Genomic DNA, 22004 nt, shown 5'->3' on the forward strand with positions numbered 1-22004 from the left:
TATGTATCCCTAAGATTGTAATCTCTAAAACTAGTCATACGATCTTGCAATGAGATCTATCAGGTGCAACCCATCTCAAAGACGCCGTCGCTATGCTGAACAATCGACATCATTTGCGAGATACCTTATTAATCCCAGGCATCACCCCAGCCTTCCTCTTCCTCGTCAGCTTTCGGCTCTTCTTTCTTGACCTCTTTCTTGGGCGGCACGATGACTTTTCTCGTCGTTCCTGTCGTGCTCGACCTGCTTCCTACTGCCGGTCTAGCGGCCTTTGCTGCTGGCGTAGCTGATTTAGTGAGACCCTTTGGAAGAGCGTTCTTCGTGGGCTTCTTCGCATTCGATTGAGCTGCCAACCATCCCGCGAAGTCTGGCTCGCCCTTGTCATCATATGACGTCGTGGATGCTGGCTTCGACACGGCTGGTGTACCCCATGGGTCCTCCTCGTCTTGTGGCTTTTCCTCTTCGTCAGCGAAGCCGCCCCAGTCATTGTTGAAGTCTTCTGCCTCGTCATCAAACGCCGCTGCTGGATCGGGTGATTTGATGGTAGGAATTGAGGCGGTACTCTTTGCGCTATGCAGGGTCATTCCGGGTTTTGATGCTACGGGAACTGGTGGTTTGCTGGTGGTTGTGGTAGCTGGTGGTACAGAGGACGATCTTTGATCCGCTGCTCCATTGGCTACAGAGTTGGCCTGCATCTCGCCGCTTGTAGATGCTAACTTGTTTGTGAAGCTTGAAATGGCCCAGCCGGCCCACGAGGTATCGTTTGCAGGTGTCCCAATCCGTGGGGTAGGTCCCCCGCCAGCGGCGAGACCTGGTGATGGTAGCACGGTATCCGGCATTGTGGCCGCGAACTTGCGGATTCGTGCAATGTAGATGTCAACACTCTTCTGTGCTTGGTCGCGAATGAGCTTCTCCTTGTCTACCAATGAAGGACACATGATGGGGAGGAGCTTGGTCGCGCAGTCATCTTCCGTGAAGAGATCGGCTGTTGCGGCCAGTGCAAGCAGCGCAGCGTTTCGAGCGTGTACGAACGGGTCACGTAGCGAGCGAGAGAAAGCTGCTGCGAGGACTTTTGCTCGGCTCTGTCAATATGTTAGTGTCTGTTTTGTACGTCGAATGTATCAAGACGCACGCTAGCTCCCAAGTTCCGCGCAATCTTTCCTAGACAGATTGTAGTGTTGGTCCGAATCCCGGGCTGTTCATCGTTTGCCGTCTTTGCTAGATGGCGAAGAAGCTCGCCATTCACTGTTCTGTCTGATAACTTGGGTACCACAGTAAGGATAGCTTTCACTGTCTGTTCTCTCACTACCGGTGCGATGTCCGAGAAGCCAGTCACCTAATAATGTCAGTTTTCCGTTCAAGAAATTGAAGTGGCGCTTACCATCTGGGGGAAGATCTTATCGTTCACAAGCTTCTGAGGTAGATGGTCGATCATGAGCGGCAGGTTGTCTAACAAGCAGACCCGTATCCCTCGATCCGGGTTTGCGAAAAGCCGTACAACAACCGGTGTGATCTGAGTTTCGTACTCGTCGTCGGAAAGCTTCTGTCCTATTTGCATGACGGTACTGAATACTTTGGCACCTCCGCCTCCAAACTCGACAGACTTCAGTAGTTCAGGAAGTACCTTCATCTTGAAGAAATCCGCTGGGAAGTCGTCCGCGACCGCATCGAGCTTCCTATGATCGGTCAGCATACTGATTAGAAAGTTATTCTGGAATTACCTACCCGAGTAGCTCATTCCGCTCGTCCTCGGCTTTCAATCCCAGATTCTCAATGTCGTCCGTCACTTGAATCAATGGTGTTTGAAAGAAGCCTCCGATCCGCTTTCCCTGATCCAAAAACTGGCCCACGCTCATACGCGACTTTGGGTTTGGGTTGAGGAGGCGTTTGTATGATTGGTGCATGCTTGGTGGAATGCTCTTCATTTGCCCTAGCTGGTCGCTACTGTTGTAGCTGCCGTTGAAGACCTCGAAGATAAGGATACCAAAGTTGTATGCATCTACGGCGTGCGTCGGGTTCTGCTTAACGACCTCCCACCCTCCCTTGGAAACTTCAGGAGCCATGTACCGTCCCGCATCTGGTATGAGACCACCATAGGTCGGTATTATGGAATCGTCCTCTTTCACAGAGCTCAGCGCATCGAAGCCGCCAAGTTTCCACTCGCCGCTCTCGCTGAAGAATATAGACGCTGGGCGGATGCAGCCGTGTATCGACGCAGCATCGGCATTCACGAACTTGAGCGTCTTCGCAATGTTGTGTAGCCCCCATTTCGTGGTCTCTTCTGTCAGACTCTTCCTCTTAACATGCCAGCTGAGTGGGCTTAGTCGTTCGGTCGCGATGTAGATATATGTCTCCGTCTCGACCGTGTCCAAGACCTTCACGACTCCTGGATGACGCAGGGTGCGTAGTTTGCGGAGCGCATTGCGAGCGAGGGGCAGTCGGGACTTGTTGGCGGTTATGTCGAAGGAGAAGATGCTACATTTGGAGCCGTCGTCCTAGCAGGCGTATGTTAGCATGTGTTCGCGCACAGGCAGACCTCCGGGCCATACTCGCTTTGTGCCGTTGTGCAGTGTCCAGATGGAGTCATTCAAATCGACCCGATCCCCAAATGTGTAACCAAAGGCCGGGCCTTGCGATATCGCAGATGCGACCGCTGATTTGAGAAAATTCATAGCGCTGCTGTAACTTTGGTGAATCTGTACCGCAAGCACATGCAAGTGCACGTAGAGGCCAGATGCGCCTGCCCCACCGGATCATCGGCACGTGATAGCGCGATCCACGCTCAACGCACAGCCCTGGAGCCCTTGATTCTTTCCGTCCTCAACACCGGACGACACAACAATCGGTGCACTCTCGCCTTTACTTGCCGCCTCGCATCGTTCTCTCACCCACACGCATGAGAAATCACAAACTCCGCATGGCTGCTCGCAGGCTTTTCTCTCATCGTCTTCTCCCGTATGTCGCGCGGAAGCGGCACCTTGTCCTAGACGCGTCTCTCCGGACTAAGCCCACTCTATTCCGAGTCGGGTCAGCGGATTGAACCACACAGCAAGTAAGTAATCAAGCACTGACAACTGACGCGGATCCCTTCTCGCATGATGACCATTGGTAAAAGGTTAGATCGCTGAGAGCACTGAGATGGTTTGCCTTTGCGCCTGCTGCGTGGCCTAGTATGTCGCGGCCTTCACTGTTTGCGCGTGCTTGCCCGTCGAAGAAACAAAGCGGAAGCCTCCAGTGCAGCGAAATGCTGCCATGCAACAAACAAACTGAAGAGAACTGATCCACGTCGCTCATTGTCACTTGACTTCTCCAATGATATTCTAAAAGTACACGCTGACATTTATGTACTATTGCAGGTACTAGCTTCTACCTCCGTACAACATTCCAAATGGAAAATCATGAGAGAGAACAACGGCCGCCTTCTGCATCTCATCTCAAGCTACCACATCATGATCGGCCTGGCATTGTCGACAAGGAAGTCTCAGAGAAGCCTTCCACCTTGAGCCAAAGTAACGCACAGCCGCGCCGAAAGAGTGTGATATCACCGCCTCCACTGAAGCGTCAACGTACAACATCCGGCAAGCCCAACTCGACGACTCGAAAGGCAGGTCTTTCGACTGACCCTAGCGCAATCACGCATAGGTATGGAGGATGTTGAGGAATACTTTGCTATACTGACGAATACTATAGCTTTAATGAACACGTTGTAGCCACCTCGACTGCGCAAAGTAACCGCAACGCGGGCGCAATACCGGTCTCCAAATCGTTCCCAGCACCAGCTGCTCCTCAACCACATGTAAACCGGAACGCCCGCGATATCTCAGGAAGGCGCCATGTATCTCAATCAAGAAAGCCCTCGAAGTCCGGTTCATTTCCTAAAGCCACCTGTCTCATCTGTGATAAATCCAGTGCCACGAGCTATAACCCGATAGTCGCATGCTCGGGATGCTCTAGATCATACCATGATAGCTGTCGAAAGCCTCCGCTCGCCCCGGGCACTAATCCGTAAGGGGCTCACACCTTCATGATAAATAAAGGCTAAAGAAGACAGGCTACAGTGGCGATGCTCAGCATGCTTGAGTGATATTGGAACACGTAAACCTTCCAGCGTGTCCTTAGCACCGGCCCCCGCTAGTCACTCTGTCGTGAGAGAATTGTTGAAACCGAGATTCGCCCACCGAGTTCAAAATGCCGTGCCACCAGATCGTGTCCCAGAGGACATTCCTGAAAAGCGTGTGGAGCCTGAGATCGCCCTAACCACTTCGAGTGCTGCCACGTCTGTCAATCTTATTAAACCCAAGGATGTTTTGGGCCCATCTCAGCCACTTGAATCAAAGCTGCTCGAGCGCACAGAGATTCCGAACACACCATCACAACGGTCGAGTCAGTTTGACAGTTCTATACCCGAGCATTCATCAGAAAAATTGCCTAACGCCCGTGTCTTCCAACGAAACACCTCTACGCAAGATGATGAGGATGCATTGGCCCTCGATGATCCGAGCCACACCCAAAACCAGGCCCCCTTCACAGCTCTCTGTTCGGGATGTCGAAAACAGACCGCATTAGTCAAGACCGGAGAGAAAGATGCTCAGTGGTACGTGTGTGCATGTTTTATTCCAGACAAGTCTGATCGATGTATAGTCCCGGCTGTCGCACAAAATCCCGTATTGCAGAAATGGGCCAACAAGAGATACCGGAGACTCCGGATGTCGACACCGCTCGTCGTCATGCGTCACTCCTACCAATGAGCTCGGCAAATTCGATCAGTCATCCATCAGCTGCAAGATTAGGTAATCATGAAGTGGAAATTGTTTCCTCAACACATGTTCCGCCCATGTCAGAGGACAAGCCTGGGTCAACAACGGCCAAGACTAGCCCCTTGTCCTGGTTCGACCCAGATCGGGCAAAGACCCTGCCGGATATAGGGAAGGTTCGTGATAATGCTCTGCCTGGCTTATCCTCCGCAGACACCCCAGCTCCAGATGCCTTGATCACGTCACAAGAAACCTCACTTGAGCAGAGTGCGCCGATAAAAGTAACGTCGATTGCTGAAACTCTTGGCCAGAAGACTATGTCAAGACCCAACGAGATAAGACCAGAAAGTTCATCGTCCAACAGCGCTTCAGTACCACAGGTCAATGAGCCGCGAGAGCGCTCTGTCCAACCCACTGAGACGTCAGATCTCGACGACTTAGCAGGAACGTCCGGTCCGCATGTTTTTCGTTCCGGCTCAACATATAGTTCAGATCTGCTAGGAGAAGACGAATCTCGGAATCCGGCTTCCACTGTTCCTGATCCTACCGAAGTGGGTACGCACATGTCGCCTAAGCACCCTTCTACCAATGGTTTGCCGGATCGAGCTGCCCCTGCAGCGGCCAAGGAACAAGAGTCAGCGGTTTCAAAGTCGGATGAGACGGCTGAAAGAGATTCCAATATCTCTGAAAGCCCAACCGAAGCACACTCAGGTCCGTCTATACCAACGAAGCGTCACACAAACCGCGATTTAGCGAGGATAGCCCTGGTGTGTGCACAAGGCACAGGTATGACCGCGTTGGAGATAATCGACTGGCTGGCTTTGAGATTCTCCTACTTGAAAAAAGGCCAAGGCGCCTGGGAGAAGAGTCTTAAGTCAGTTCTCTCCCATCAACCTGAGTTCTACGGCGTGAAGCCTTCAGGACGGCCATATGAACGGGTTGTGTACAATTTCACTAGCACAGCCAATAGGGCGAAATACGAGGAAGAGTACCACGAGTACCTTCCTTTGCCTTCAGTACTGGGACCCCAGGAAGGTCACGGGAATGCCAGGAAGATTACATCACAGCGTGCTGTAGCGGACAATGTCATGCAGAACGCGGAAATCCAGGATGAACAGCCAACGCAGATCAAGAGAAGAACTACCAGAGCTATCAAGAGTGCACCAAGCCGCCGGAATGCTATAACTCACGATTCTCTACCGACACCAATGATGGAGGAGGTTACTACAGATGTTGAACCAGGATACAACCCATTCGAGCGTGCTACTGTCTCACGTCTGACAAGGGCGCCTGTCGACGATCTCGAAGCCCAACGCGGAACGGACTTCCGGAGTGCATATTCGCCCAACATAGCGCCCTCAATTGAGACCATGACCTCGGAAGAGAAGGCTGCAAAGATTGAAGAGATCAAGGCCAGGCCATCACGAAAGCAATTCTTTGGGGCGAACTGGCGTTTGGCACACGTGCGAAAATACGGCCGGGAGGATGTCCATGATGAAAGCGATGGTGCATGGAAGTCTCACCACACAACGGAGGGATCGATGGCGGATCGCAACTCTGCTCCAAACGATCGCGATGAGAACCAGTCTTTGTTACAGGTCTTCAATCTTCCGACCAATACTCGCCCTTTCAGTGACGGCAACGAGCTGGTTTTTCGGAATACCACGTTGGTAAGTCACCACACCCAGTCTTTCAGGGTAATAGAGTGGTGAACTGACAATCTTTATAGGTTAATGGTCGACTGCCCCGGTCGCGGCAGGTATATCGAGTGGGCAAAGTGTTTGGGGGCGAGCTCACTATTAACTGAACCATCGGTTCCTTGGCGCACTTATGGTCTTTTACCGCATTATACCCTATCGTTCTTGGACTGCAATATGATGACTTTTCCATACCCATCGATTGGACATGTGTGACGCATACATCTTCTGTGGTGACTAAACATTCTGTCTCCGGCTCTTCACAAGACTCTACAAGCCGATCATGGTTTGATCAAGGACGAGCATGTGGAGCGCACTTGGAACAAACTTCCGTTGCTGACAGACCCTCGCTTGGCGCCCTATGTACCCGCCAGTCTCGCGCCTTCCATCTCCACTGCAAGCAGCCCAAAACAACGACTCCCAGACTGTGGCGCCTCACATTGGACGGACGGGCTACCAACGATTGAAGGCCCGCTTATGTCTTGCCGCCCGCGGTGGTGCAGCCCATGGCATGCGGATGTTTCTAGCTCTGAAACACGGCCCTTGCGGCTACGCGAGCGCGTTTCAAGGCGTCAACACCAATCATTACGCGACTGCCACACCTCGACCAAACCGCGCCTCATCGGCTGGATGCCATAACCCCACGTTGACCCTGTACGATGCCTTGCAACAATTTCGCAGCCGAGTCTGCTCGCTGCGAAATGATTGACTGGGCCGCCCTCTCGCAGTGCCGTTCCCGCCGAGTCTAGCGGGGAGCGTTTCACATGGGCCGGTAGTACGGGCGCGACTACGGTCGCTGGAGTCGTTTGGGCCACTCGAAGGTGAGGCGACGAGCCTTTCCCAGCGCGATGGTCGATATTGGATTCTATTGTAAGGTTCGCGACTATGGGCAGGTCAGGCTAGCGGCGAATTATGTCCTGAGGCTCCCCTCCTCCTTCACCTTGGGTTCTTGCTTCTCCATTTTACTTTAGTCTTCACGTCTCTATTGTTCGTTATTGTTACTATTGTTGAAGGCGTGCTGCCTTGACGGCGTGGGACACTCCCTTTTACCTTTATCTTCGTAAACTCAACTTGTTCAATCTATACGCTCCCTCTCTTCTTTACCCCTACGCTCGACGCGACTGCTGGACAGACCAATTGTATCTCTCTACGAACTTGGACGATTCAGTATCCTACGACTCTCTCTACACGAACGAAATGGCGCTTCTCTCAGCCGAACACCTGGCTGGTCCGGGCTACATTATCCTCAACGTCTTGCGCGGTCTGAACATCATTGCTCTTGCTTCCGTGGTCGCCAGCAGTGTGGTCATGCTGGTGAAGACCTTTATCATCTCCAAGGTGCGTCTAGAAACCTACTCTTGAGACTCGCAAAAGCTCACATATGCAGTTCTTCTTCTTCGATGCCACGAGCCATGTGATCACCGCAATCGCCGGACTCTTCTTCATCGTCTCAGAATGCTCACTATTCCGCAACTTCTACGCCCGCAACTGGCCACTCCTGAGCCCCTCGCATGGCTTCGTGACTCTGGGCTGCGCGATGATGATAGTCGGACTCAACATGCTCGGCAACATGAACAAGGAAGCCACAAGCCAAGAGTCGCTCACCCTACCTTTCTGGCGCCTACTCGTAGCCTCTGGCATCCTAGCCATCGTCATCGGCTTCTTCAACATCGTCGCGAGCTTCGTCTTCCGCGACAAGTCTCGGCGAATCACCGCCCGCATGGTCCGCTCACGAGGCGCCATGACCCTCCACGAGGACGCCGAGACGCAATCCCAATACGACCCCAAGCACAAAGCCTTCACCATAACCACGCACCACACAGGCAGCACCTCCTCGCGCAGCAACTTCAATAACAGCCCACCCCCCATGCGCACAGGCACCCCACCCGTCGACTGCGGCTCCCCTCAAGTCCCCTCCCCCACCAAGGAAGACCCAAACCGCCTCTCGCAATTCGACTTCAGCCCCCTCCGCGCCCTCCGCAACGCCCGCCAATCCTTCCTCCCTTCCTACCACAGCCAGTCACCAGCTAAACCCAGCTTCTTCTCGCACCGCCCCTCCAGCTCCATCTACTCACGCACCACGTCGGGCGAGCCCGCACGCAAGAAGTTCTGGCAGCGCCAGCGTGAGGAGCAGGAGGAGGAGACTGCGCGTATGCCGGAGATTAGCTATCCGTTGAATGTGAATCCGCAGTTTGCTCATCTTGTTAAGCCGAATTTGGCGCATCATCCTAGTGTTAGGAGGCCTGAGGCGGATTACGAGAAGTTTTAGGTGGACTGGACTGGACTTGCAGGGGTACGGGGGGATTTGTGAAGATGAGTACGATTACTATGATACCACTTTCTTTTTTCTTCTTTTTTCTTCAAGTTGTTACATCAGCATACTGCTACACACGGCATTGGCGTTTGGCACATTGAGACTACTATCATTGACGCTCCAGAAAGACGCCTATCTGTCGAGCGAGCTGTCCTTCGTTGGAAGCGGTACTTTCTTTTCTGGGGTTCTTACTAGCATATACTCCTCTCCTAGCAATATTTAGTATTGCTATTCAATGACTTGGTTCTCATTGCATCTTAGTGATATGTGATGCGCATATATATTTACATATGGTACACAGCGTGAGAGTTCGCTGATCTTTCCTGACTTGGTGCTCTGCGAAAGTGCTTGCTACCAGCCAGGACGAGGCGAGTTGACAGTCTTCGCATCCAGCACTTCCCAACAATCCACACACTCCGGTCATCAGAGTTGCTTCTCTCTCCACAGCAGCCACAGCATCCCCGCCATCTACCTCTCCCCCTACTCCTCCACAGCAATCGCCTGAAACGGATCAATAGCGTTCCCCTGTGGATCATAAAGCTCCAACCTCGTCCCATCCTCCAACGTCAAACTATACTCCTTGGTATAATACAGCCCACCCCTGCCCCTCCTCCTGCACGTCAACCTAACCTCTCCCGCCCTCTTCGTCCCTTTAACCCAAAAGCTGATCTCGATGCGCCCATGCAGCTGGTTGATCTCGCCCTTGATCCAAGGATATTTACTCGCAAAATAGATTTCGTCGCCGAGCTGCTCGCGCACAAGCGGGTTTGTGCGCAGCGCGTAGAGGGTTGCGGTTACGACGGAGGATTCTTGCTTTTGGTAGTTGAAGAAGGCGAAGAGGCAAGCGGTCATGGCGAGGATGAAGAGAGGCATCGTTTTGAGGATTTGCGGGGATATTAGGGGTGGGACTCTATGAGTATGTGTCAGTAGGTTGTTAAGAAGACGGAGTGGAGTGTAGATGGAGGGTCAATGGGCTGAGGATGGGTGTTGTGCAAAGGTAGACATACGGTGGTAATGCGCGGTTTGGTCGGCGCTCAAGTAGTATCTCGCCATCTTTGGGTGGGGGTATGAGGTTCTCGGGTGACCAGACGCTGGTTGGTGTTTTCCAGGGTACGACGGGCTTTATGTCGCTTTGCGGTGGTGTGGTTGATGCGCGGCGGAAGGGTGCGATGCGGCGGAGACATTGGTAATTCGCTTGCGGTCGCGCGCGAAGTAGCGCTGGGGAAAGCCGTAGAGGAGGCATTGTGTTGTGGTGGAATTCCAATTAGGTGGATTTGGAGATGGGTGGATGAGATCAGTGGATTCGGTGGTGATGATGTTTGCATGGTTTGCATCATTGCGCTAGTGGGGCATGGCCTGGCTGGACTTCTAAGTTGCTCCTCGTCGACTTCATCATCACTTTCATCAACACCAAGATGAATCATACACCCTACGCGCAGCGCATTTATGAGATAACATCTCTGATGTGATACGACTCGAGAAGACCGCGAGAACACCTGAGCGCCAGCAATAGACCGTCCCTTGCCCAATTGGATTGGCCCCAAAGTACTACATAATACGCGTCCTTCCGGAATGGATCTAGTACATTTTGACAATATATGGTACGATACACGGCGTCTTGCTTCATTGGCCTCCTCTCGTCATTCTACTTGAACATGGCCGTCAGGCACAGGCCATCAAGTTGATACGAAGTACAAGCCCACCTCATACAAAAAAAACTGAACAGGTCTAGAGCCTACATTGACGCTAGGTCACTTATCTAGTAGGTCTACATGTTATTGTAGGCTGCAGGCCTGTTCGGATCCTATCTTGATTGACGTAAGCCTCTATGTCTTATCTTTTCCTTCTGCAGTCGCGATATCAAAGCTCCCCTCGAATCTCTCATCTGGTATCTCCTCAATTCATCATGTTACTCTATTTATGACATACCTATACAACCCATCCTTGAGTTGTACGCAGTAAGGTTAAGTCCCTACATATATTTGCAGCGTTAAGTCATGCTTGTACGAGTGTCGAATATAGCGCATGCCTTCAGCGCACTTGATATGTAGTCGTAGATTTGGAAGAAGAAGGTTCTTCGAAGCTTCTAGTCAACTGTGCTCAGCGGTGTGGGCGTCGCTGCCCTTTGTTGTAGCCAGTCACATGAGAGCGTGTTGTTAGCGGCAACGCCAAGCGTTGCTCTTTCTATCTACAGTGTTTACACACGTTCCGATTTTCAAGCTGCGACTCTCTCGGATACAATCGTCGCATCAGCAAATCGCCCACGATGCCAGGACTCACTGCCCGCAAAGGACCGGCAGTATCCCTGGTCCAAGATCAGGACATTGTGCTCACGACCGAAGCTGGCTTGGTAAGCGACCTTCACCTGTGCCCTGCAGTCTACAATAGTCATGGAGACGAAGCTCGCCGAGAGATCTAGGCAATGTAGACTTCTGGGTCAATGCGATGTCTAGCTGACCTTTTGCGCAGTCTGATCTGTGCATTACCATCATTGGCTCAGTCGATGACGATGGCGTCAAACACGTCACAGACCTGCTCGTCAGTTTGGATATCTGTACCAGGTCACCTTATGTGAAGGCTCTCCTCGAAGCTAGCAAGGACAAGACAGAGCTTACCTTTGGTGGTGAAGCCAAATCCGACTACGACGGTGAGAACAAGGAGGGTACCCTCATCTAGCTCGCCCATCTCCATGAGCTCTCCGAACAGCGACTGGAAGAGTTGGGCCTCTTCAAAGTCTCGCTCGTGGGAATCTGGCATGCGATATCGCTGTGGGACAGCCGTCAAGAAGGCAAGATCAAAGAGACTTTGGGATCTTGGTTCAACAAATGGTACGAGAAGAACATGGCCAAAGTCGACTTGACTGTCCCGACTGCTCGAGCCCTCGCATACCCATGCTATATCTTCGACCATGCTGTCGGCTATGCGCGCGTCACCAAGTACCTCGCCTATGAGCATGTTGGACACGTCAAGGAGCGTCCGCCGAAAGGTTTCAAGGGTCCCAAGCACCTCCACATCAACGAGCGCATGTTTGTCGGTAAGTCTCTTCCTCTCTTTTCTGCCCATCTACACGCATGTACCAGAAAACTCCGAATGCCAACATTGATTAACAGGTCCTCTGAACCATGCCCGCGGAGGCCTCCGTAACTCCCTTCACAAGTCACTCTATTCGCGCGTCGGCAGAATCCTTCGTTCCGAGACTTCGCTGTGCTCCTGCTGGGATGCCACTATCGGTCGTTACCAGCTAGCCCTCACCAAGTGCGATGCTTGGCCAGTCGACGATGTCCTCAACTACTCTAGTATCGGCCAGGTCGTACGTCGCCTCAAGGCTTTCGATTACGCGTACACTGCGAAGTGCAATCGCTGCCGTAGCATCGACTGGGAGAGTACCGTACTCAAGGCGATGTCCAACACGCTCGGATACTTCAATGGCATGTGCCTTGATTGTATGGATCGTAGCAAACCTCGCGGAGATAACCTGGACGACGAGTATGAGAAACACAACCAGTCTGTTGGAGGTCGATGGGATACAAAGTGCCGCATCAAGCATGGTCAACCTACCTGGTACATATCCTGGCTCGGTCGACCGGACCTCCGTGAGAAGATCCTCCGAGGTCCTGACGGCTACCGTGTACCTGAAGAGGATTAAAGGTCTCGAAATGGACGGATGTATTTGGCAGCCTGTTCGTACACCACGCGTTCATACAACATCTTGTGGATACCTAGGTACTGCATAAGCACGTTTAGTGGGACATGCGAGCCGGTGGGAGAAGGACTAAGCAGAGATGACCCGAGAAGAGCTCAGCTCAAGAAGTAATCACATATAGCTGTTGATCACGATCAAGATACACAGCGTTCAACACATGGATTGAGTTCAAAGTGATGAAGTTGGAACTTTATGAGATTCATTAAGTGCTAAACGCTCGAACATCGGGTATCTCCATGCCTATCGTACACTCATCGTCATGCTAACAATAAAGGAAATTCTCTCGTAGCTTTCGTCAGAAAAGCTTAGTGGACACGGCGGGCGTTGCGACCGTCAGTGCCGTGCATGCGGCGAGTTCCAGCAGCCTACATAACGTTAGTCAAGTACATTTCATCAAGACAAACGATTGCTTACCTTGAGACCTGGCCTGCGAGTCAAAGAACCCCTCAACTTCATCATCATTCCGCTGACCTTGTCACCCATGGTAGCATGGCGCTTGTGGTGGTGGACTGGGGCCGCAGTAGTAGCGTGACCGTGGCGACCACCAGTTGTGCGAGTGGTCCTGGTAGTCGTGGTAGTGGTGACGGTAGTCGCGGGTGCGCGCTTGGTGGTGCGTGTCTTGCGTCCACCCAGCAGGCGGGTCTTCAGGGACGGGCGAGCACGTGTAGTGGTGCGAGGAGCGGCGCGGCGGGCAAGAGGCATGATTGCTGAAAGTTGCGTTGGTAGGTTTGGTTTGGTTGAGGTAGAGATGTGGTTGTGTTGTAGAGTTGGAAGCTCTTAGGATCGATAGCTTGTAATAGATAGAATGGTGTAGTGATGTGAATACACAAAGACGTGCTATAACCCCCCATCTTATACCACACCCTCCCAAAGGACCCCAAACCCAGTCCACGCAATCTCATTCCCTCCAAGTCCCTGAAATCAAGTTCTACCATGCCCAGCACCCTGCATCTGGCTGCGATCGTCTATCTCACGTCATGCAGGGACCCGGACAAGCTTGTGCCCTGGTACATGAGTCGTGGCGCATGACGTGCCCTAACAGCTTTTTACCTTGTTACAACGGCCTTGGTGTGGCTTGTTCCATGCAAGAGCGAGTTACGATGCCCGTTGGTGCTAGGGGTCTTGGAATCGGAGTGGTCGGGCGAGGCTGGATGCGGTCATAGCGCGGCGCGGCTGGACCCTGATTTTAGGGCGGGAAGTACGTCATACCTCTGAATAGCTTCATCGGCGTCATCGCTGGGTTGTGAAGATTGCGAATACGGCGCTGAGGTGTTGGATGAGATGGCAGTCGGTGGTGATACGGTACTGGGATCGTCAATGTAAAGCTGCGAGTATGATGAAGTCTGGAAAAGTGTTGTAGACCTGATCGACTCGATGACGTCGCGACCGATGAGCTTGGTGGGGTTGCTTCAGAAGGTGCCCCGACTGCATTTCTCGTAAGCAATCCGAGCTGCAGTCGCAATCCTCTTCTCAGCTGGAGGTTCTTGTATCCTTCAAATAATACAGCTGTCAATCATAAAGCCGTGCGAAAGAGCGCGTCAAAGCTACGGGTAAGGCTGAGGCGACGTTAGCCGTTCCCACCAGTTCGCGCCAGCGTCGATACATCGACCGATGGCATTCTATCGTCGATGGGCATTTCAATAGTCCCATCCTTCGGTGATGTTCCGCCTAACTCTTACCACACCAGGCTCCACTCTTGCACATGAGCGTGCCGTGACAGCCTTGTGATGTCACAAGAAATCATGAACGTCAATAAAAGTTCCACTTTGAACGGCGCTGGCTTCGACAATTACACCATCCTCACACTGAGTCAAACAACTGCACTCAATTTCTTCTCTTTAGACACTTCTTTCTAATCTCGAGATACCCACAAACAACCACACAGCATGTCGTCCAACAAGGGACAATTCGAGCAGGGTAAGCACGCACTATAGCATTCGATTACTTTCCTGTACTTACTCAGTATCACAGGCTTCCAGCCCGATGTTCAGCACCAACAGGCCCCCGGCCTCGAGTCCAAGCTAGACCCCCTGCCCAAGGTCGACGAGCTCCCAACACCCGAGGGAGGTGCTGAGAAGTACAAGGCGGCCGGCAAGCTCAAGGGCAAGCGCGCCATCATCACCGGTGGAGACTCCGGCATTGGCCGCTCAATCGCCGTTCTCTTCGCCATGGAGGGCGCCGACAGCTTCATCGCCTACCTTCCCGAGGAAGAGAAAGACGCACAAGACACCAAGAAGATGGTAGAGGAGAAGGGACAGAAGTGCTACACTCTAGCCGTCAACCTGAAGGAGAGGGCGAACTGCCAGAAGGTTATCGACGAGGCTGTCAAGCAGATGGGTGGCATTGATATCCTTGTCAACAACCACGCTTACCAGATGATGATCAACGACATCCACGACCTTTCCGAGTGCGTATCACCTCTTCTTCGTATCCAGGTAGAATACTAACAGTGCACAGAGAACAATGGCTCCACACCTTTGACACAAACATCCACCCCTTCTTCTACCTCTCCAAGTACGCCCTCCCCCACATGAAGCGCGGCGCAACCATCATCAACAACGCCTCCATCAACGCCTACGTCGGACGCCCCGACCTCCTCGACTACACCTCCACCAAGGGCGCCATCGTGGCCTTCACCCGCGGCCTCTCAAACCAGTACGTCGGACGGGGTATCCGCGTCAACGCCGTTGCACCCGGTCCCGTCTGGACTCCTCTCATTCCTGCTACCATGAACGACGAGGCTATCAAGCAGTTCACTGCGCCGATTGGCAGGCCGAGCCAGCCTAGCGAGATTGCTACTTGCTTTGTCTTCTTGGCTAGCAATGATAGCAGCTCGATTAGTGGGCAGACTATTCATGCCAACGGTGGTACTATCGTTAACGGTTGAGCGAATGTCAATGTTACAGTGTCGGTCACCTTGACGCGGATGATGCATCTTACGAGTCTACGAACATGTAATATAGTCGAATGAATGAATCATAATGCAATTGACCCTATTTCGCACATTGTGATACATGAGAACGCTGCCTAATGTCTTTCCATTCTGACTTCATGCATGCTACTTCGTAGGTTATTTATCCCCATTGCTCAACTCACTTCCACCCAAAGTAAAATACAGTCATTGCAATCATCGTATTGAAAGATCATCATGGTATCTGGCCCTACAGAAACTTATCGCATCGCATTACAATCCCATATCAAACCACATCCTCAAGGATGATTGGCAGCCCCATCCTGCCTCGGAGTAGGCCCCTCCTTCATCTTCTTCATAATATTACTCAGTTTCCCACCTCCACCACTCCTCCCCTCAATCTGCGACCCAGACACCGGCGGCCCTTGATACGCCGTCTTGCCCGGTACCGCTGACTGCCCTACACCCGACTGAGCAGGAGGGGGTGGTGCAGCCCCGATTGTAGGTCCTTGTGGTTGCGGGTGTGACACCGATGTGTGATTCCCCATGTGTGGTTGTTGCTGCTGCTGCTGCTGTTGTTGTTGTTGCTGGGCAGCGTATTGGCGGGCGCGTGCGGCCTCGATTTCCGATCGCCCTTTGTCGATGACGGCTTGGTTTTTGGCGTGCGCGGCGGGGTTGCGGCGGTCGAATGTGTCGTTGAAGGTTCCGCGGAGGGTTTCTCCTGCGCCCTGTAGAACAGTGTTAGTATATTTACGTATGAAGATGTGGTGGCATGTGAGGTGCTTACGTGAATACCCGCTGCTGCTGCCTTGAGGTTTGCCATGGTGCTCTGCTTGTTCAGATCGTGACCAGCGCGGTATGGAACCGGGCGGTCTGAATCGTTGACGTTGTTGGTGTTAATACCGGACTGTAGGCTGGGGGGTATGCTGGATGGCTGCTGGTTTGGCATAGGCGGCATGCCAGACTGCTGCTGTTGGTATGCGGGCATTTGAGGAATGCTCGATCGCCGTGGTGGTTGCTGTTGTCCTGGAACTGGAGGTACGGGTGGGATACCCTCCTGGTGTTGCTGAGAGTCCATCCGCTGGTGGTCTGGATGGATGCCATTCCCAGGCACCTGTCGTGGAACTCCTTGGGGCGGTGCTCTCGCAGGGTAGGAGAAGTTCGCACGGTTCGGGCTGCTGGGAGTGACTGGGCTGACAACTTCCTCCATCGGGTTCGGCCTCTGAACTCCAGGCGATACCGAGTCCAGCTCTACCCTATGCCGTATGTTGTTCTTCGCTGGTATGGGTGGAGACGAAGGGCCGTCGGTGTTGGAGACTTGTGGAGAGAGCCTGTTGCCTGGCTGGTTGTTGCTCATAGGCACTGGCGGAGTGATGTTTTGAGGTATAGCAGACTGGGCTGAGAGACCCGGGCCTTGATGGTAGTGGTTGTCCGGCTGAGGAGGAGCTGGCTGTGGTGGGCTGGGTCCAGAAGTGTGTACGCTTTGCTCAGACGGAGCAACGCTGTCGCGAGGCTGCTCTACAGTGGTGGAGCCACCTGGACCGGTTGTAGTGGTCGTCGTCGTTGTGGTGGTCGTTGTGACGGTGACGATGTTCCCCGAACCGGCATCGCGATATGTCTCTCTGCCCACATCCTCATGGCTCGATCGGCTTTGAAGCGTTTGTTGCGTGTGCTGAGGAGGCGCAAGGGTATTTTGGTGTTGCCCGTTCGGTGGTGTAGTATGAGCTGGAGGTGCTTGGTTGTTCGTAGGTGGATGGTTGTATTGTTCACCGGAGATGGGACGAGCTTGGTTCTTGAAGCTCGGATCTGCGCTGCTGCGCTCGCTACTGTAATACGCCGAGTCGGCATCCCTGCGCGCCTTTTCCTTTTCTTCCTCTTTGTGAGTAGGGTTAAGGCTATCTTTCGATGCCTTCTCTTTGGAAGAGAATGGATTGGACATGCGCCATTTCGACCGCTTTTCCTTCTCAGCCGACGTCATGTTGTCGGAGCCAGACATGGGTTGCGAGGAATTGGCTGCGGGTTGACCACTCAAGCCACCGGTCATCTGCTCAAGTTCCTGTCGTTCGCGACTCTTTCGCTTTTGAAGTTTGGCAGGTTGTCGGAAACCGTCATCCATTGCCAGCAGTACACCCAATTTCGGTTGACAGGTGGGACAGACCCGATTACGATGAGCACGTGGAGAGCAGGTCTAGGGAACGGTGGTCGAAGCTCTTGACCCTGGAATAAGAAAATACTGTATGTATAACAAACAGTATGTGAGTATGTGCAAGGTGCGTCAATGTCAGTAGTGGGGAAGCCTTTGTATCGAGGACGAAACCCGAAGCAAGGCCTCTCTGCCCGCTGAAGACCCCATGATATCATACCGTGGTTCTGTGGCGCAGGGGAAGTGTGGCACCCAATTGGGAGACCCAGTGCGTGGCGATCAGTGGAAAGACGGCTGACAGGCAGGGATCTTGACGCTCGATGATGCTTGAGGGAACCTTGCGCACGAACTATCCAAGTTTGCGGTCTAAACTATGCTTCACGCGGTTAGCCCGTTCGGAGTCCTATTCGCGTCGTGGGAGGTTCGCAGTGTTCTAGAGATGAAGCGCTTAATTGATGACTGCCTGCGGAATGAAGTGCAAGGCTGTTTCATCATGGGTTGTGTTCGTGCAGCGCAGCCGGGGCGTGCTACCCCGCCCACTTAGCCGCAACTCAGCCCGCTTAGCTCGAGGCATCAACAGACTGAAGCTGCTACAATCACATTGTTGTCACCATGTTCTTGCACATTTCAGAACTTCCTTCGAAGCCATCGTTATCTTTTTTCATCATGCTTAACAACCACGTCTTGCCGTAGCTGCACGTAATTCTATCATGGCAGAGGTGGTAGGCCTGGTCGCCAGTGTCGTGCAGTTGGCTGGCGCTGGCTTGAAGCTGTCCCAGACGCTGTACCAGTATGCCGATGGTGTGGCTTCTGCCGATCGCAGAATCAAGGATATCGCGAACGAAGTCAAGCTCACAAGCTTCGTTATCCAAGAGCTGGGAACCATCTTCGAGAGAGACGAGACTGCAAACCTGATTTCGGAAAATGCAGTCAAGACGGCGAACGAGACGATCAAGGAGTGTTTTGCGGTTTTCACGGAGCTTGAGTTGAAGATCAATAAGGGCAAGCCAGGAAAGATGGGCCGGCTGATGTTGCCCTTCAAAGACAACAAGATCGAACTGCTCCGAAGCCAAATCGATAAGCTCAAGAGCACGCTGGAGCTGTTGATGCAGGTACTCATACACGCCCATCAAGTTTCATCGGAGAAGTACAACCGCGAGGCTGAAGCGAAACACCGGGAAGAGATCAAGCAGTTACTCGAAAACAAGAAGCAGGCCACAAAGAAGTACGAGGAGTCGCTGAGAAACTTTAGTATCAGCGATGGCAGTACTGCTGTAGACGATGGCGATCGATCAGTACAGGATGAAGACGACGTTGCTTCGTCGTCTAACATCTTCAACGCTGCGGTAGCCATGGGCTCAACAGTCAACCCCGATACGCTTGCCACATGTGTGGACCATGTACGAAGCCTGCTCACAGACATTGAGACACTGCAGCTTGCTTTGGCCAAACAAGTAGATGGGGATGATCATTCGGATCACCATCAGAAGGCTATCGGATCCTACTTTCTTGCTCGCTCTCATCTCGACAGTGTGCTGCTTGGTAATGCTCAAGCCAAAGTCACCGATACATCAAGTCAACCATGGATCAGCAAGACGAGCACCCAGACTAGTGTATCTGCTACGTTGAATGAGACGGCAAAGGATGAAGATGTCAGCAGCTCTTCGAGTAACGAAAGAGCACGAATAGAGTTCGAGATGTGGCGAGTGAGAGAGCGAGCGAAAGAGCGAACAAGAGACCGAGTTTCTGCTGAAGTCAACCGGGGGTCGACACCCGCCAGCCGTCATCTTGAGCGGGTAGCAAGAAACCAAAGGGCCAAGGTTGAGCATAGAAGCGCCACACGGGGTTCAGCCCACCGCCCTCCATTGCGCGCGGAAAGCGAAGATATTCCCCTCGCCTTACCTCCTAGTGCAGATTATATGCCGTCTAGTTACCGTGAGGAGTATGCACCTACACTCCGAAGGACCAGCAATCGAACCGACCCAGAAACGGATGGAGCTTCAGATGGTGAACTCGTAACCGAGGTGTCCGATCAAATTGATCGACCTGGAGCAACGCATTCTCAGCTACAGTTGAACAATGAACGCTCCCATGCGGATGATGCTCAGCACCCGCTTCTAAGCCAGGCGAGGCTAGCGAAACTAGAAGCTCGCGCTCGAGATGAGAGGCTTTGGCAAGAAGAACTACGTAGAAGAGAAGGTTCCAGTGCCCCTGAAAGAGTCAAAGCAACCAAAAGGCGCGATTCTCGTCGACCTACACAGTCTCAGCTATCACAGCCAGCCCGCGATAGATCGCCTTCGTCGTCGCTCGGATACTTGTCAGAAGAAATTAGAAATGGCTCATATGCGTCTAGCAGGCGCGTCCAGGAGGCTAAACGAAGTCCTAAGAAAGACAAGGACAAGATCGAACACGATGGACCACCGGCCGTAATGGCCTCGTGCGACGATTCATCTGAAACGAATGAGCCCAATCAGAGGGAGAAAGCGATAGCAAGAGAGCAAATGCGTAGGAGGAGGAGAAACCACCGTGAACGAAAAGAGCGAGAGGAACAGGAAAAGGCACGTAGGGAATGTAAGTATAACCTCAACTTGCAAGCACACAGAAACCAGGAGCTGCACCTTTCGTATCGCACCATTGAAGAAACAGGCCTAACGTTACCATCAGATATCGAAAAGCTGAAGATGCCAGAATTGGCAGAACAATCTTCGACTCACGCGGGCAAGCCTGCTCATGCCGATAAGGTTGCAGCTGACCTCCGGGACGCCGCTTTGTACTCCATAGACGACCGCGTGAACCAGCAAATGGCTCTTCTTCTCGCCAAGGAGGACCAGCGATCCAGCCCTGACTCCAACTGCACTTTCAGAATAGACCTACCAGAAGACAGAGGCGCTTGTGACTTTGAATCATCCTCATCGAAGAAGAGCAAAAACAAAAAAGGCAACAAAATCGAACAGACTAAACCACTGGTGTCAACGACCAGGCGCCACGGTTCATTTGAAACGCAGGTTCGCTCTCATAGTGTGTCTTCGCGAGGATCTGATGTTGACAAGGAATTGGAGAGAGCGAAGGCAAGATGTGAAGAAAGAAACATGGAATACGATCGACGACGAGAGCAAGAGAGACGGAAAGAGTCGAACACGGATTCAACTTCGACTCGTAGCAGTGGCAAAGTACCCCACTGGCAACGCGCGTCGTCGGCGGCGTCGAGGACACGCAAGTCTATTGCTCGCAGCGAAGACATCCCAGAGTCAGCAGGCCCAAGAGTTTGCATCGGCGCAGCTACCAGACACCATGAACGGTCACGCTCCCGCTCTCCTATTCGAGCTCGGATTGATACTGCGCCCCCGGTATCTCTCCATTCTGATCACCATTATCGACTCCCAATACTAGTGCCATGCGGAGACAGGAGCGAAAAGCAAGAAGAGAGTATGCATCATCCCTTCTCTTAGAGACTAAACGCAGCATTACTAACACCTATACCCATAGTAAGCAAAGACCACGCTCCGTCAGAACGGCAGAGACAAGAGAGCCCAGAAGAGTACTCTTCCGCATCTAGTCAAGCAGGAACTTCAGGATATGACGACGATGATGGATGGAATTACATTGATGAGACAGAAAAGGTGGGTCGGATGGACGAGGTGGATGATTTACTAAGAGAATGGACTACTCTACTTGGATGATGTAGAATTTTTGACATAGCAATTACTAATGTTATATACATGACTGCGAAGTTTCTACGTGCAGCAACTACAAAGGTTCCATACATACTTCCTACACCTATAGCAAAGATCAATTCTTATCCGCGATGATCAAGGCGACCGCACAGTTTAACATGTCGCGCACCACAACAGTCATCTCCCACACCCACCAGCATCATGACCATCACTCCACATTCACAATTCATCTAAATCCAAGCCATCCGTACTCTCAAAACCCATCCCTCCCCCCTCCGACCCTCGCAATCCCAACCCGACACCCCCCGACATTGCCCTCCGATATCGAACCAACCAAACGCGGTAACCCATCCCATGCCTCCTCACGCTTTTCCGTCCCGTGCCTATCCAAGCCGACTTCTTTTCCGCACATCGGCGCGCCCACTGTGCGACGCGACACTCACGCGCCGGCACATAATCACGGTTCCAGTTCCAGTTCGCCGTGACAATTTTGCAAGACATGCCCGTACCACCGCACCCCCATCCCGGCGCGCCGTGACAAAACACATAACATAACACCCCCGAAGCTCCTCGCCGCGGGCTGTCAGCCTAACCCAAACGAGTAATAAGCTATCGCGCCCCAACTCGCATTTGGCGTGTGGGCTTTTTTGCTTCTTCGACGTGGACGTGGACGAGCAGTGGGGTCGGGAATCTTTGCTGTGTTGCTTTTTTGGCGGGGCAGGGGCGCGTGGAGGGGCGCCACGCGACTGCCACCTGCTTGAGCCCTGACTAGGAAACTTTGAGCGTTGCTTTTGTGGTGAGTAATTCT

The 22004-nt window shown here is 52.7% G+C and overlaps 8 protein-coding genes across 8 annotated transcripts; 5 read left to right on the forward strand and 3 right to left on the reverse strand.

Annotated features, from left to right (window-relative positions):
• Window positions 1–128: 128 nt before the first annotated feature.
• J4E90_001568 (uncharacterized protein) lies at window positions 129–2672 on the reverse strand (the record flags this gene model as incomplete). Its single annotated transcript, XM_051431155.1, has 5 exons — window positions 129–1082; window positions 1133–1336; window positions 1382–1676; window positions 1726–2495; window positions 2550–2672. 5 exons carry the CDS (start codon window positions 2670–2672, stop codon window positions 129–131), a joined length of 2346 nt encoding a protein of 781 aa, XP_051294289.1.
• A 2162-nt stretch (window positions 2673–4834) lies between these two features.
• On the forward strand, window positions 4835–6466 carry J4E90_001569 (uncharacterized protein; the record flags this gene model as incomplete). The annotated part of the gene is made up of 1 exon (XM_051431156.1): window positions 4835–6466. One exon carries the CDS (start codon window positions 4835–4837, stop codon window positions 6464–6466), a length of 1632 nt encoding a protein of 543 aa, XP_051294290.1.
• A 1182-nt stretch (window positions 6467–7648) lies between these two features.
• On the forward strand, window positions 7649–8720 carry J4E90_001570 (uncharacterized protein; the record flags this gene model as incomplete). Its single annotated transcript, XM_051431157.1, has 2 exons — window positions 7649–7789; window positions 7839–8720. The coding sequence occupies 2 exons, from the start codon at window positions 7649–7651 to the stop codon at window positions 8718–8720; spliced, it is 1023 nt and encodes a 340-aa protein (XP_051294291.1).
• Window positions 8721–9245: 525 nt separating this feature from the next.
• On the reverse strand, window positions 9246–10008 carry J4E90_001571 (uncharacterized protein; the record flags this gene model as incomplete). Its single annotated transcript, XM_051431158.1, has 2 exons — window positions 9246–9675; window positions 9773–10008. The coding sequence occupies 2 exons, from the start codon at window positions 10006–10008 to the stop codon at window positions 9246–9248; spliced, it is 666 nt and encodes a 221-aa protein (XP_051294292.1).
• Window positions 10009–11031: 1023 nt separating this feature from the next.
• J4E90_001572 (uncharacterized protein) lies at window positions 11032–12411 on the forward strand (the record flags this gene model as incomplete). Its single annotated transcript, XM_051431159.1, has 4 exons — window positions 11032–11115; window positions 11235–11427; window positions 11482–11799; window positions 11876–12411. 4 exons carry the CDS (start codon window positions 11032–11034, stop codon window positions 12409–12411), a joined length of 1131 nt encoding a protein of 376 aa, XP_051294293.1.
• Window positions 12412–14354: 1943 nt separating this feature from the next.
• J4E90_001573 (uncharacterized protein) lies at window positions 14355–15355 on the forward strand (the record flags this gene model as incomplete). Its single annotated transcript, XM_051431160.1, has 3 exons — window positions 14355–14385; window positions 14440–14875; window positions 14926–15355. The coding sequence occupies 3 exons, from the start codon at window positions 14355–14357 to the stop codon at window positions 15353–15355; spliced, it is 897 nt and encodes a 298-aa protein (XP_051294294.1).
• Window positions 15356–15678: 323 nt separating this feature from the next.
• On the reverse strand, window positions 15679–17495 carry J4E90_001574 (uncharacterized protein; the record flags this gene model as incomplete). Its single annotated transcript, XM_051431161.1, has 2 exons — window positions 15679–16107; window positions 16167–17495. The coding sequence occupies 2 exons, from the start codon at window positions 17493–17495 to the stop codon at window positions 15679–15681; spliced, it is 1758 nt and encodes a 585-aa protein (XP_051294295.1).
• Window positions 17496–18232: 737 nt separating this feature from the next.
• Window positions 18233–20912, forward strand: J4E90_001575 (uncharacterized protein; the record flags this gene model as incomplete). Its single annotated transcript, XM_051431162.1, has 2 exons — window positions 18233–20414; window positions 20755–20912. 2 exons carry the CDS (start codon window positions 18233–18235, stop codon window positions 20910–20912), a joined length of 2340 nt encoding a protein of 779 aa, XP_051294296.1.
• Between the last annotated feature and the right edge of the window lie 1092 nt (window positions 20913–22004).

The sequence above is a fragment of the Alternaria incomplexa genome (genome assembly GCF_024043165.1).
Source record: "Alternaria incomplexa strain BMP 0042 chromosome Unknown scaffold_2, whole genome shotgun sequence".
Lineage (NCBI taxonomy): Eukaryota > Fungi > Ascomycota > Dothideomycetes > Pleosporales > Pleosporaceae > Alternaria > Alternaria incomplexa.